The sequence below is a fragment of the Ambystoma mexicanum genome, chromosome 1q (genome assembly GCF_040938575.1).
Source record: "Ambystoma mexicanum isolate Mex_15411 chromosome 1q, UKY_AmexF1_1, whole genome shotgun sequence".
In the NCBI taxonomy this organism is placed as follows: domain Eukaryota; kingdom Metazoa; phylum Chordata; class Amphibia; order Caudata; family Ambystomatidae; genus Ambystoma; species Ambystoma mexicanum.
This window is the reverse complement of record NC_090922.1, coordinates 1,475,501,894-1,475,517,213: the sequence shown is the minus strand read 5'-3', so window position 1 is coordinate 1,475,517,213 and position 15,320 is coordinate 1,475,501,894. Positions and strand designations below refer to the sequence as shown.

Here is a 15,320-nt window from a genome sequence, read left to right as displayed (position 1 = left end):
CTAGCCCTTCACTGTGTGATCTCTTGCTTGACATATCTTGTGAAAATCTATTGTGACCTGTGTGAATTTTGGCTTAACTAAATCTAGGCTACGATCTAATACAGATACCGTTTTCAACTGATAATTGCCAACCGCTCATCCCAAGGCATCCCTGATAATTGTATATTGTTGTTATGCCATGTTTTTCTATACTAAACAAATCTTAATCAAATAGACCTTTTTTGAATTATTCCTTCATATTTGCATAAATGTTTTCAGAATCATTTTTTTAAACTATCTGGTGCACATATCGAATTGAGTTTTACTCATTTTCACGGATTACTTACATAGAGGTTTGGCAGACTTTTCCTTATTAGTTAAACCTCACTGTACAGGCTATACTCCATTTAAATTATCTACAAAATCTGATAATTAAGCTTTAAGCACTCGTTCCAAGGGCTGCAACGGGTCATAACAGCCCCAGGACATTAAAGGTTCAATCCAGCACTTGGAACGTGTGCTTAATGCTATTAGCACCTGTCTCATGGGTTGGGACGGGATAACTGGAAAGTATTTTTTTTCTATGAATGGGCACCTCGCAGCATCCTGTTCATGGAAAGAAAATACTATACAAACATGGCCGCCATGGAATAGGAAGGCAGGGACTTTCCATGGCAACCAAGCAGAGCGGAAACAGAAGCTGCAGGAGCTTCGTCAGCGTCATCCACCGCTGCAGCAATCAGGTAAGTGGGGATTGGGGGAAAATTACTGCTGGGTCGGTGGGGGGAAGATGGCAGGCAGGGGAACCGGCCATGAGGCGGCTCAGAATGCGGATTTAGATTAGCAGTTTCAGCCTGCGTTCCGTGCCACCTGATTGGCTGGCTCCCGCTAAGGGTGCTAATTAAAAATGCGGGTCGACTTATCTGGTTAACAAATATTTACGGTCAGCAGGGTGCTATAGACATTGGGTCTCATTACGAGTCCGGCGTTAACCGAGGTGGTAAAACCACCTGGTTACCGCCGGACTCGTATTACCATTCCGCCTCCGTGATTCCCGGAATTACCGGGGCATTACAACCCCGGTTTTCCGGGAATCACGGAGGCGGAATGGTGTAAATCCCCATTCCCATTGAGTCCTATCATGGAAACACCGGCAGCATCTCGTAATGCTGCCGGTGTTTCCTCGTCCGCCTGCATGCGGGAGGTGTTAAACCCGCCAGGTCAGACCTGGCGGGAACATCACCTCCCGCCTGCAGGGGTCGGACTCAGGCGGTCCTGAAACAATGGTGGCTGCAGGTTTACCGCCACCGTTATTTCCGGACCACCTGGGTCGTAATGAGGCCCATTATCTTGCCCATATTTACCCATAATCAGACTGAACTGTATTCTTATAGTAAACACTTATTATGATATGGGAGGGTTTCTGGCGCTCTTACATTTTTTCTGGCCGCATTATTCTTCATTAGAGTGTAGAGACAGTTGTGAATGAAGAAAGCCAGCATCATGGTGCCACTCATGACCGGGAAGTGCTCGCTAAATTCTGCCAGGAAACAAAGGGCAAATGATAGATTAAAAAGTGGATTATGAACTGAACATTAGATGACTCATTCAACATTGAGGAAACAGATGTTCTCGAGACCGTGTAATTTTCCAGTCAAAACAATAACATATTTTTTTTATTTTTAAAAAAAATATATTTATAAGTATTTACAATATAAGACAGAATAACGATCAAATTTAAAACATCAATCACAACATATTCATGTATTGAGGAGAAAGAGAGAAGAAAAAAAAGAAAAACCAAAATCCCCTTTTACCTTTCTTTTTTTTAAAAAAGATCATTAAATCTCCCCCAAATTTTTTCATAAAAAGACAATTTGCATTTCAATTTATAAATCAATTTTTCAATCCTTGAAAGCTTGTGCATTTACTCTATCCAATCATCGAATAAAGGAGAAATCCTGCTTTTCCAGCCCCAAAGTATCAAGCGTTTGACCACAATGGCACCCCTAAAAAGATATTTTTTGTGGGCAAAGCTGAGATCACAAATCTCAGAGTCATCTCCCAATACCATTGTCTTGAAGTCTAAGATGGGATCCCCACCGGAAATTTGAATACAAGCATCACAAACTTCAGACCAGAAACCAGAAACTATAACACAACTCCACAACATATGTTCCAAAGAACCAACTGCGTGTATACAACCCCAGCAGTCATCACTATTAATCATTCCTCTCATTTTTAGCTTTTCTGGACACCAATAAACACGATTAAGAATCTTGAGTTGTCGTGTCCTTTCGCCCAGGTTCAAAGAACATAAGGAAACATTTCTACACATATTTTGCCAACAGTCAGGTGTGATTTCAGAGCCAATCTTCGCACTCCAAACATTCCGCAACACATCATTACCATGATTATTCGACACAATCAACCTGTACACTCTACTCGCTAAGCCACTACCTCGGTTACCAGAAGTTGCAAGAAAAACATCCAAGTCCACGGTATTAGACCAATCAACATCCCCAATAGACCTCTTCATACGTCTGTAAGACGAATCTGTCAGACCCCAGAAATCCCACTTCTCTCTTAATTCATTAGCGGTCATCCATTGGCCATCCCTCCCAAGATCACCAATCTGTTTGATGCCAGCAAGAAACCAATCAGGCCAAAAAATGGTTTATATTTTGGGAAATGTACAGACTGTGTGCATTCTGTGCTTCCCGGCACAGAGGGCCAATCGGCTATGTGGGCACCCTGCCCAACTCAGTATCCCCTCACAAAGAGAGGAATGGAAACTCTGATACCCATGACATCTGGTGAGGAATGTAAATGCTGATACCCATGACATCTGGTGCGGAATGTAAACGCTGATACCCATGACATCTGGTGAGTAAGTGAATCCCTGATACCCATGACATCTGGTGAGGAATGGAATCCCTTATACCCATGACATCTGGTGAGGAATGGAATCCCTTATACCCATGACATCTGGTGAGGAATGGAATCCCTGATACTCATGAAATCTGTTGAGGAATGGAATCCCTGATACTCATGACATCTGTTGAGGAATGGAAACCCTGATACCCATGATATCTGGTGAGGAATGGAAACCCTGCTACACATGACATCTGGTGAGGAATGTGTATGGGAGTGAGGGGTCCCCAGGCCCCCTCGCGCCGTATACTCCTTAGTACGAGGTTTGGACCACGTGCCTCCGGTAGTGGGATTGCCCCTTGCCCTTATGTAAAGTTAACCACGGTTGACTGCTGCATAGATGGGACTACTGAGCAGGACACGGGGCATCGATCTTTTGTGCCCCGTTTCGACTCCATCTTGGGTAAACAGGCCTCACTGCGATAGTACAGCAATGCTCAGCTCCCCTTCCACCGCAGCAGCCAAGGACAGAGACACACAAACACAAGCCGCGCAGACAGCTGGCTGGCCCCCACCCTTGCACTCCCACTGCGAAGGAAAGCTCTGCACTCCCATTCTCACGCTGAAGCTGGAGAAAGTTGCACCAACCAATATGATACAGTTTTCTTCCTCTGAGATCACTGCTAGCAGAGCCGGCATGTGAACCAGGATGAGCTAAGCACTTTCGGCTCGTTCGTCCACATAACCGTGCAAGCCACCCACCCCCACTTAGAACAATTTATTGCTATCCTGACCCTGCGCTCCCTGTAAGGTATTTCTTTCAAGTGCCAGACCCTCGCCTGGGCTGCGAAACCCACCCAACACACCCACTACTAACCTTAAAAAGTATTCTTACTACAATATATATTTTTATTTGTACTAATAGGTCTGAAAAGATATGTGATTCTTTTACATGCATAATAAGGTCAAGGACTCCAATTAAAGCCACGAATGACCCAATTGTACTGACAACAATCATTGTGTGTGACTTATGTAGAAATATGAAAAGTAGCATAAAATGTTTTAGATAATTTGTTATTTAGTGTTTTTCGAAAATAACATATTAGCTTAGGTAGCGACCACAGTGACCGGACCCTGACCTGCGTGGAGCACAAGATATCTGACGTCCGTCATCTCGTCAGCCACTCAGCCAACCAGAAGGAAGAGATGTCACATACACCTATAGCACCATACCGCCTGGCCAATTGGGTCCATTTAGCATTTTTTGTTAGAGTCACTTTAATTGTTATATAAACCTGTCATAATGTAAATGAGGGGTGAGGGTTTTGTGGGTTATTTCCTAGCTGGAGAAATAAACCATCCTTTGAACCCTTGCAGCCGGGTCTCGGTGCCTTCTTCCTCGAAAGAGGTTGGGTTGGTTATTTCATTTTCTCTCACACGTAGTAAGCCGGGGAAAGGCACCTACAAATGGAAACCCTGATACCCATGACATTTGGTGAGGAATGGACACACTGATACTCATGCCATCTGGTGAGGAATGGAAACCATGGTACCCATGCCATCTGGTGAGGAATGGGCATTGACACCAATGCCATCTGGTGAGGAATGGAAACCCTGATACCCATGCCATCTGGTGAGGGATTGAATCCCAGATACACATGACATCTGGTGAAGAATGGAATCCCCGGAACCCATGACATCTGGTGAGGAATGCAAACTCTGATATTCGTGGCATCTGATGAGGAATGGAAACCTTGATACCCATGCCATCTGGTGAGGGATTGAATCCCAGATACAAATGACATCTGGTGAGGAATGGAATCCCCGGAACCCATGACATCTGGTGAGGAATGCAAACTCTGATATTCGTGGCATCTGATGAGGAATGGAAACCCTGATACCAATGAGACCTGGTGAGTAATGGAATCCCTGATACCCATGACATCTGGTGAGGAATGGAATACTTGAAACCCATGACATCTGGTGAGGAATGGAAACCCTGATACCCATGATATCTGGTGAGGAATGGAAACCTGCTACACATGACAGAATCGAGGTCCTGAAGAAATAATATTCGAATAGTGGGAGTTCCCGAGTCTGCACTAAAGGGCCGCATGGAACTTGCAGTCGAACAACTCATCAAAGACCTCCTTGACAACCCTTCACTCTCACCATTCTTCACTGTGGAAAGGGCACATCGCTCCCTGGCACCCCGGCTGAATACTGGGAGACTTCCCCAGACCAATAATTGCAAAATTTCTAAGTTATAAAGACAGAGACCATATACTCCGTCTGGCTAGGGAGAAAGGGGAACTTGAGCTGGATTCACAAGTCATCAGGATTTTCCCGGATTTTTCGGTGGCGGTGCAAGCGGAGAGGCGACAATTCAACGGGGCAAAAAAAAATCTTAAGAGAAAGACATATTGAGTATGCAATGCTTTTCCCCGCTCGCCTAAAATTTACCCACCGCAACAAACTCTACTTTTTCAGTGTCCCGAATGAGGCGGTCAAGTTCATTGAGGCACAGATCCCACTGGTAGATCCTCCTGAGGAGCAGATGGACGATGGCTAATGCCAGGACTCCCAGACTCCCGCAATTGACCCCAATAGATGTGGTGGACCTACTGTAGACTCTACCTTTGGGCTCAAGGCTCCCCCCTCGCTGTCCTGCTGCGGGCCCACTGTGGCCTAATATCACTGCAGTGAGCGCACAACTTACGGTGGGAGATACACCCTTAGCCCAATTAACTCTGACACCACTCCCTGGGTCCGAACATTGCAAAGCTCAGCTTCACTGTTGCACACTGTCTTAGGCAGTTCAGCCTATGTCCTTGCTACTCTACAACATGAGTGTCCTTGCTTCGTAACCTTAGTTTCATCAGCCGTTCAAAGGATTGACGATGTATCATCCGAATAATGTAATACCTAATGAAGGTCAGACGGTAACGGCAGCCCCCATTGCAGCTGCAATGCCCTTTAAGGCGAACTGTTTGCATTTAAGCCCCTGTTGGGTGGGTTCTCAAGCGTTGCCAAGTTGGGGACGGCACGCAGTTGTTTGCTCTAAGGGTGGGTACCTATACACTGCTAAGACACACAGGGCGGTGAGTGTGGGGGTATGGTAGGGGGGAATGTTACGTACAAAATGGCAAGTTGGTTGTAACAGGTTTCTCAGAGGGGCGTTCTTACGCCACTGCAGTACACAAGATGGGAATGAGAGACAGAATCTACACCAGGGACGTCCCATAAGGTATTTGCATGGCTATTAAAATAATGACATGGAATATTCGAGGACTGAAGAATTTCACGAAATCCCGTAAAATAACGGCATACGCACAAAGACATGGGGTCAAGGTACTCCTATTACAGGAGACACACACTCTGAAACTCTTGTCCTCGAACCTGGCACACACCTGGGGTTCCAATAGGTACTACACCCAATACTCAACTCAAGCCAGGGGAGTACTTACCCTCATTCACAAATCTGTTAACTTCACGCTCCACACATCCCACATCGATACAGAGGGAAGATACGTGATTCTACACTGCACCTTGGCTAATGAAGAATGCTTGCTTGTCAACTCTTACGCGCCCAATACTAATTCCCCCGAATTCATAGATGCAATGATAGCCATCCTTACGAAATACATAGAGATACCCATTATATGGGGAGGGGACATGAACCTCATACTTGACAATGTCTTAGATAGAACAACCACTACTCGCAGAGCCACAACTCGGGCCGCCACGAGGCTCTGTATACATATGAGCTCTCTGAATCTACACAATGTGTGGAGGACGCTCCATCCCCAAGTAAGAGACTATACGTTCTATTCAACTGTGCACAACAGTTTCTCAAGAATAGACCTGGTCCTCCTGTCAGGTAGCCACGTGGGCAGGGTCCTGGACATTAAAATCCTTCCACGCACGCTCTCTGACCACTCCCTCATACTCCTGCAGATCCAACTTGGTAATACACTTTCAGCCCGACCCGCCTGGCGCTTTAAATCTGACGCCCTATCTGACATTGTTTTTAGGGCAGAGATCCTCACGGACGTAAACACATTCTTTGAAAATAACAATACATCCGACACAACAGAAAGTACCCGCTGGGAGGCATTTAAAGTGTACATAAGGGGGATGTGTATCTCTAGGGAAGCCGGGGTCCTTAAAACCATCAGGCAGGCTCTAAACAACTCCGAAGCCAAGCTCAAAACCCTAGAACAAGAGCACGTCTCAACGCCAGCTCCAGCAACCCTAGCAAAGATCAAAACTGAATTGGAACAATTTGAGTCACATGCCTTAAGCGAGGTGCGTTACTTTGCCCGCCCCATCGCCGCCCGTAGATATGGTGAAGGAGACAGACCGGGTAGAACTCTGGCCAGGCTGACGCGGGTGGCGGGTGGCAGGACCCGTATTGATAGTATAATGGATGAAAAGGGTGTAAGACATTGGACGGACCAGGTCATTCTTGACACTTTCACCAGCTTCTATGCCAACCTATATGGCCCTCAACCTGAACACACAGCCCAGGACCTAGACGACTTACTGGAAGGCATTCCCATGACCCTTATCTCTCAGAACACCAGATACTGCCTTGATGCCCCGTTCACCCTAGACGAGTTAGTCCAGGTAATTTCCGACCTTCCCAAGAACAAGGCCCCGGGCCCTGACGGGCTCACATCGAGTTTTATCAGGAACATGTCGCCATATTAGCACCTGTACTGTACGGGGTCTGGTCTGAATCACTCCGGTTTAATACCCTCCCTCCCTCCCTAAAAGAAACCGTAATAATAGTCCTACCCAACCCAGGGAAACCCCCGGATGAATGTGGATCCTATAGGCCCCTCTCCCTCATCAACACAGACACGAAAATCTTTGCCAAGATAATCGCCAACAGGTTCCTCCCATTTATGCCCCATTTGGTCCACGCTGACCAAAGTGGCTTCGTCCCCGGTCGCTCTACGGCACTTAACATCTGCCGTTTATTCAACGTGCTGTCCAGAATTGATCCGAATGCTGATGCAGCGGCAGTAATATTGGACGCCCAAAAAGCATTCGACATGGTCTCATGGCAATACTTATGGGCTGTGTTGCAAAAATGGGAGTGGGTCCAAATATGATCTCCTATATTAAGCTACTATATACAGAACCACTTGCGAGGGTACTGGTCAACTCTATTCCCCCCTCTCCCTTTTCGCTACACAGAGGCACGCGGCAGGGATGTCCATTCTCCCCCATCCTTTTTGCGCTTGCCATCAAACCCATGGCTGATCACGTACGGGATCGACACATTAATAAGGGCATTCGGCTACAGGACACGCCGGAAATCATCTCACTATACGCGGACGATGTACTTTTATATGTCAGAAACCCCTCCACACATTTGGACCCGATCATCCGAGACATAAATAAAATTGGCACATACTCCGGTTTCACTATCAACTACTCTAAATCAGAAATTTTCCCTCTCACTATTGCAACTCAACACCCGGTGTGCGAATACCCGCTACACTGGTCCCCAGACGGCATCAGATACCTCGGGGTGCATGTGTCGCTAACCAGAGCGTCCTTGCTGGCGGACAACTACGAGACAACAGCACAGCTCATTGAGTCCAAGATACTCAAATGGCGCAATCTCCCTCTATCCCTTGCGGGCAGACTCACTCTAATAAAAATGATAGCGGTCCCCAAGCTCCTCTACATCTTTGCTAACGTGCCTGTGTGGCCTGGGAGGCAATACTTCAAGCGGCTCCATTCTGAGTTCGCCCAATTTCTGTGGCACTCCGGTGCGGTCCGCAAGAAGTGGCTACAGATGACCCTACCATATGAAAAAGGAGGTTTCACAGCCCCAGATTTATTACTATACTGGAACGCGGCACAGGCCCAGCATGCTACCGACTGGTACACACACTTGAACCCGCCCCCACATGTAAAATTAGAGAAACTGGCAGGAGCCGGGACCAACATCCTGACCCTGCTACTCCACCGCACACTCCAGACAGATGCTCCATCAGACCCGGTGGCCACCACGATCAGAGCTTGGAGGAGTATTCTGCGTTCTAATCAAGAACAACACCCATACACGACCTGCACCTCTCGAGATACTGGGAAAACCTGGGTTATCGAGCCCTGACCAACCTATTCCCTGACTGCACCTTTATCACCCCTCAAACATGGCGGCCCGAACACTCCAACTCAGTGCTCGAGATGCTTCAATATTACAGGCTTAGAGCAGCGGTACGGGCAATGTGGCCTTCTTACCCAGACAAACCCCCAGACTCACCCAAGCTCCAATACATAGCAAACTCCGCAGGCAGTAGGGACATAATATCCTCTTTGTGCAAAATGCAGCTGGAAAAAGGAGTTAATATATCCCTCAAACCACGGGAAGCATGGGCCATGGAGCTCGAAACGGAAATCACAGAGGATCTGTGGAGCAAAATGTGTGCACACACGCGCAAAGTTTCCATTAGTGCCAGATTCCGCTGTATACAATACAAACTCCTCAACAGGCTCTACTATACACCGCACAGAGTTGCGAAATTCACACGCACCCTGACTCTCACATGCCCGAAATGTAGATCAGATGAGGCAGATCATATGCACATGTTTTGGTCTTGCGCAGTGCTCAAGGTGTTTTGGGTGTAAGTGGCCAAAGCGCTCTCAGAAATAATTGGATCACCAGTAGACCTGAACCCATTAGCCCTTGTGTCCTTGTGGAATTTGGGTTGGGGAAAATAAAAAAGGAAAATGTCAACATTTCTAAATGTAAGCACTATTGTCGCCAAAAGATGCATATTACAATGCTGGAAGCGCCGCTATCCCCCCACCCTCCAAATGTGGCTGAAAGCCCTCACCTGGGTACAAAGGTGCGAAGAAGAGTATATAGTATCCCTGCCTTTACCATCGTGCCCCAAAAATGTATAGTCAGAGTCTTGAATAGTACAGACAAGGTTGAGTGGAGCTCCACCCCCCCCATCAGCCCAGGCCGACCTACCATGAGGAACGTGACATCTATGCTTTTCTACGCTGATAATTCTCCTCTCCCCGAAATGTCTGAAATGATTATGATGTACTGTCTCTGTACGCTATTATGATGTTTGATTGTCTCTGCTATCTCTGTGCTGCACCTGTTTAACCTTCTGCCAATAAACAAAAGTAAAAAAAAAATATATATATATATACATATATTATTCCTTCGCACTAGCTCAAGGCATAGCTGCCTCATGATGAGTTTGGCTGAATACTGCCAAACTGTATTACAGTTACTACCACTTGGTTTGCAAGTGGCGTTATGACTGTTAGTCCCTATTTATGGAGCCCATAGGACTCCATAGGGATTTTGGTGGAATTACCACGGGAGTTAATTCTGATAAAATTGCCATTTCTTTTAGCGGTGAAGTGGCGGAATTACCACAAGCATTTTGCTGAAGGCTTTTCCTCCACCTCATCACCAAAATAGTTGGGTGATGCAGTAAAGTGGCAGCAATGCGGTGGTAACTCTTTTACCACAACATTACCACCGTTTTTGCACGCACCGTCAAACTCATGAGGCCCTTCTCTATGGAGTTATAGAAAATGACTGTTTTGAATATTCAACAGTAATATTTCGAGGCAGCCGCCTGTGCATTGAACATTTCAGAATTTTACATTAAAGGCTTCATAGCTAAATCTTTTTTACTTTGCGTTTTGAACAGTTTTTAACAGGGAATTTTCTCAAAGAAGAAAAAATGATTTCTAAATTGGCCTCTTCGATGTACTTTATTTTTGGCATGCACGTAGATTTCATCTGGAATTGGTGCACTGAAAAATAATTTGAAGTTATTAACATTTTAAATGCATCTAAATATGACACATGCACAGAAGGAACCTGTATTATTTGCATAGTTAAGGTCTGTATGGACTTTCAGAAAATAACTTTTTTGAATAACTTTCGAACCCTTGCATGAAAACATCTGGAAATATTCAACAGTAATATTTTGATGCAGCCGCAAGGTCTTGCACATTTTCAGAATTGCACAATACCATCTTCATAGTTTAAAAGGTGTTACTTTGATAGCATTTTGATTTGCTTTTAACATGGAGTTTTCCCATAGGAAAAAAAAAATGTGTCCCAAATATCAGCCAATTTATGAGCAGAATAAAGTCACATTTTATATATACACACGCTACGAGGCACGCAAGTGCTCCTGCGACATCCGCTCTTACAACACCTGCTCCAACAACACACCGTCTTACCACACTCCAACGACACATGATCCTTAAACACACACTGGGCCTCATTACAACCCTGGCGTTAAGGGGTTAACGGCGCCGTAAAAGGCTGCGGCGCCGTTAAACCCTTAACGCCAGATTCACACTTTAACGCCTACTTTTTGCAGGCGTTAAAGTCCAACCCGCTAAGGGACCTTGGTGCTAATTACGGCACCGTAATTTACGGTGCCGTAATTAGCGCCTTCCCCATTCCCATTGAGCCCTATGGGCCAAAAGTGGGAATGGGGAAGGGGCCATGGTGAATGGGGATTTACCGCCCCGCCAACCTTGGAATGGGGCGGTAAATCCGCCATCCACCATGGCGGAATCCGGCATGTACCATGGTGCTAGTAGCACCATGGTCCAACGCCAGGGTTGTAATGAAGCCCACTGTTACGACACACTTATGATAAGCTCTCACTACACAAGATCCTACGACCCACACTCCTACAACATATTTGATTGTATTGCTTAAAGCGCAGATTTAGCTCAAGAGTAGAGGAGCGCTGTACAGAGTGTGGGTAGCCAGCATTTGGACTGGCATCTTTGAAGAGTAGCACAGTACTGTGAGGTCTGTGCCTCGGTATGTGCGTCCACTGAAATTAGTCCTTGGTCAGGTGTTATTGAAAGAGCCATGTTCTGAGAGATTTGAATAATTGGAGAATTGTTGGGGAATTCCGAGCCGATGCCGGGATCGAATTCCAGTGTGTGGGTGCATGACAAGAGAAGGATTGTTTGCGGGTCCTCTATTTGCTGATTAGTTTGGATTCAAGCCGGATGGTCGATTTGCTGTGCCAGGAGCATGTGTGTGGGATGTTTTTACCCATGCATCCGAGCCCTACCACAAAAACTGTGCAGTACTGGCATTGAAAACATCATGATAGCCAGAGCTTCCCAGAAAATGCCCAGGGAAATGCATGAAGAATAGGCTGCCACCCATTTTTGCCGATGTTATGGGCACAGAAGGGCACTGCCTAAAACCACCATTGGACTACCCACACAGTAGCCTGAAACCATTGGGAATGGCAATGCTGATTGCCAAAAGCAACCTAGAACTGTGGGGAATTCATTTTCTTAAATCCCCAAAATGGTTGCATTACCAGTACTCACCACTATCAGAAAGCCGGCGTTTTAAAACCACCAGACCTTTGTGTAAAACTGAATAAGTGAACCCAAAGCAGGCCAAAGAAAGACTTACTGAGAGGTGGATACAATGTAAAGTTATATTCTTTATTCTGAAGTGACTTCAATGTTCATAACAGGACTGGCTGAGCTCTGCAGGTCTGCAGCAGCCTAACTGAAACTGGATTTAAAACTACCAAAAATCGAAAATGTTTAAATTAACTGAGTGACCTACTTTTGAGTGTCACATAGTTTGTCACTGTTGAAATGTCATAGTTTTGAACTTAGAATCAGCATTCTAGCTGCATATGTAAAAATTGTCTTGACTTAAACTGGGGAACAAAAAGTGACATTTTATCTGAAACCTGGCTTAATGGAACTGAATTCTGCCCACCAGCTACCCCCGACAGGAGTTGAGACTTGCACAACAGCTGTGTTCCCAGGCCTAGCTGCCTTTTGCTGTTCCCACCAAACGGGATATGACATTTCTCTGATTGAATTACCTGGGCTCTGCAGGAAATTGAACAAAGCCCTGTCCTGGCTCAGGCAAATGTTTTATTATGGGGGTCGTAAAAGTGGCTTCCTCCTGGAAGGAAAGGGGAGGAGCACTGCCTGTGAGAGCAAGCTGGCTTGGCAGAACTGGAAAAACCAGAAATTCAACCTTGTGCTGGGGGAAACCACACCCCTTTGGGGCCAGAACATAAATCTAAAAAGATGGATCATTCCATTGACCAATATCTAGAAAATAACCAAATAAACCCGCCAAAAATCAACTCAACCCGTGTTCCGATTATGACATATGCAGACGATATTGTCCTAATGGACAAAACTCCATATGGTCTGCAACATTCCCTCACAGTGTTGAGTGACTACATGTCCCAAAATGACTTAACAATTAATATCCTCAAAACAAAAGTCATGCAACTGACAAAATCTCGTCCCAAGGCAAAACAACCCACGTTTAACATCAAAGGAATCAAGCTGCAAAATGTGACCAAATTCAAATATCTTGGCATAACGATTAATCAATCAACCACAGAAATAGAATGGCTAAATCAAATTGAACAAAAAGCGCAACTACTAGCGCGTCAAGGTTGTATCCTACACAGAAAGTTTGGAAAATGTTCATTCAAACCAATAATTGCATACTACAAGCAAAAATACATCCCGGTAATAACCTATGGCTCTGAGGCAATGTTGAATGCACACCAAGTAAACTGGATGAAATTTGAGTCCATATTCTGGCGTAAGATCCTAGCTTTGCCAAAGGCATATCCGATGCCAAGAATCAGGTACGAACTTGCAACCCAATCAATCAGTTCCATGGTACGATGGAAACGCCTGGACATATATCGTAAAATCCTGTCTGATGATAATATACCAGCAATTCAAATATTCAAACTAAAGAGCGACGCTACAAACACCACAGTTCTATCAAAGTGGAAAAAATCTATCGTAATCGAAATGGAAAAAGAAGAAATATCTCATGATTTATTAATCAACCGACCTCAATACGCCAAAGTGAAACTTTTACAAAACGATTGGATCCAAACTATGAAACAGACAAACTCGTATAAAAGGACATTATATTGCAACAAGGACAACAGAAAACTAAATGAACCACAACCGTACCTGCAACTATTCCCTGACCCAGTGATCAGATCAACATTCCTGAAAATTAGATTGAACATACTGCCGACAAACTGTTATCTTGCCATCACAAATCAAATCTCTAAAACAAACAATCACTGCCGATTCTGTGAAAGAGAAACAATCCCAGAGACTATCTTCCACCTAGTCATGGAATGCACGGCGCTGGCAGCTCAACGGAAAAACTTTGGTTCTTACTTTGACTTAGACACGAAACAAATGACCACATCCGAAAGATGGAATGCCATACTTAGTGGAAATAATAACAAATACACATTCACAATTGTTCTCTTTCTAACATCTATCCTCGACCTCAATCGAAGAAAAACTTAAACATGACAACACTTTTTATTCCTGCCTCTTTATAAAAATCGCAATGATGTAAAAGTTTATTATTAAACTAAAACATCTAAATAAAAAAAAAAAAAAAAAAAAGATGGATCATTCATAGAGCGGACTTGTGAAAATTTTATAAGTGATATCATTATTCTTGTGATTTTTCTGTGCACATTTGAAGACGTGTTAGGACCCGGTGGTATGTTCAGGGGGGTTTTTAGCGGAAAAGAGGATATTACTCTAAATGTATGTATGTTAAAAATCTGGCACTCCACCACCTAATGCCCACATGCTTTGCGAACATTTGGGTAAATGCGGGGACAAATCCAATATTGGTAAATCCGACCAAAAGTGAAATATGTTGCCATTTTTTAACCCAAGCTCCTAGAAACGACAAGATTTGGAACAGGGACTACCAACAGTAAAAGCATGATGTGTGTATGCAATGCCAAACAACTGTCTATCTGGGAAGTATGTCTTTAGGTCAAATATAGATTGTGTGTAATTTGACAGGGGAGTGTCCTTTCTGCAAGCCATTAAATGACATCGCTCTGACACTCCACTTCTTTTCCCCAATCAAGAGAGAAAGGAAAGCTTTACCAATGGGCAGTTGAGAGAGGGGCTGGCTAGTGATGCTGCACACACACCCACTTTCAAAAGACATAAAAAGAGCCACTGGAAGTTAGAGAGGACATGCTATTCCATCTGCTGTGGGACGCCCTGCCGGGAAAATCCATACTTTACCTCCATCAACCTCCAGAGAGCCAACATAGAGACTTCAATCTATCCACCTTCAGAGACCAAGACTTTACTCCAGAATTTGTAGCAGAGAGGTCAACTACAAGCTAAATCCCTCTTTAGCAGGCCTCAAATCATTGCCACTATTCACAGCCAGGCGAGCTGTTTGAATTCTTTGCAAGAACTCTTGCCATTTGCCAGAGAGCAGTGTTGTATCCAGAGAGAGACCTGCTGAACCGGAGACCGCTGTTAGCAGAACAAGAGAGCTGACCCAGATCACTGTGAAGTGCCGAGACCGGAGTGCAGTCCAAAACCTGACCAGATACGTGGCGAGGCCTATTTCTAAATATATTGTGAGTACCTAGCAG

The 15,320-nt window shown here is 45.0% G+C and overlaps 1 protein-coding gene across 1 annotated transcript in view; it reads right to left on the bottom strand.

Annotated features, from left to right (window-relative positions):
• LOC138562817 (neutral amino acid transporter 9-like) overlaps positions 1 to 15,320 on the bottom strand; it is a 344,011-nt gene that overhangs the window by 195,062 nt on the left and 133,629 nt on the right. Inside the window, exon 4 of the mRNA XM_069642796.1 lies at positions 1,416 to 1,519. Within this exon, the coding sequence (XP_069498897.1) occupies positions 1,416 to 1,519 (104 nt within the window). The remainder of the gene's footprint in view (positions 1 to 1,415; positions 1,520 to 15,320) is intronic.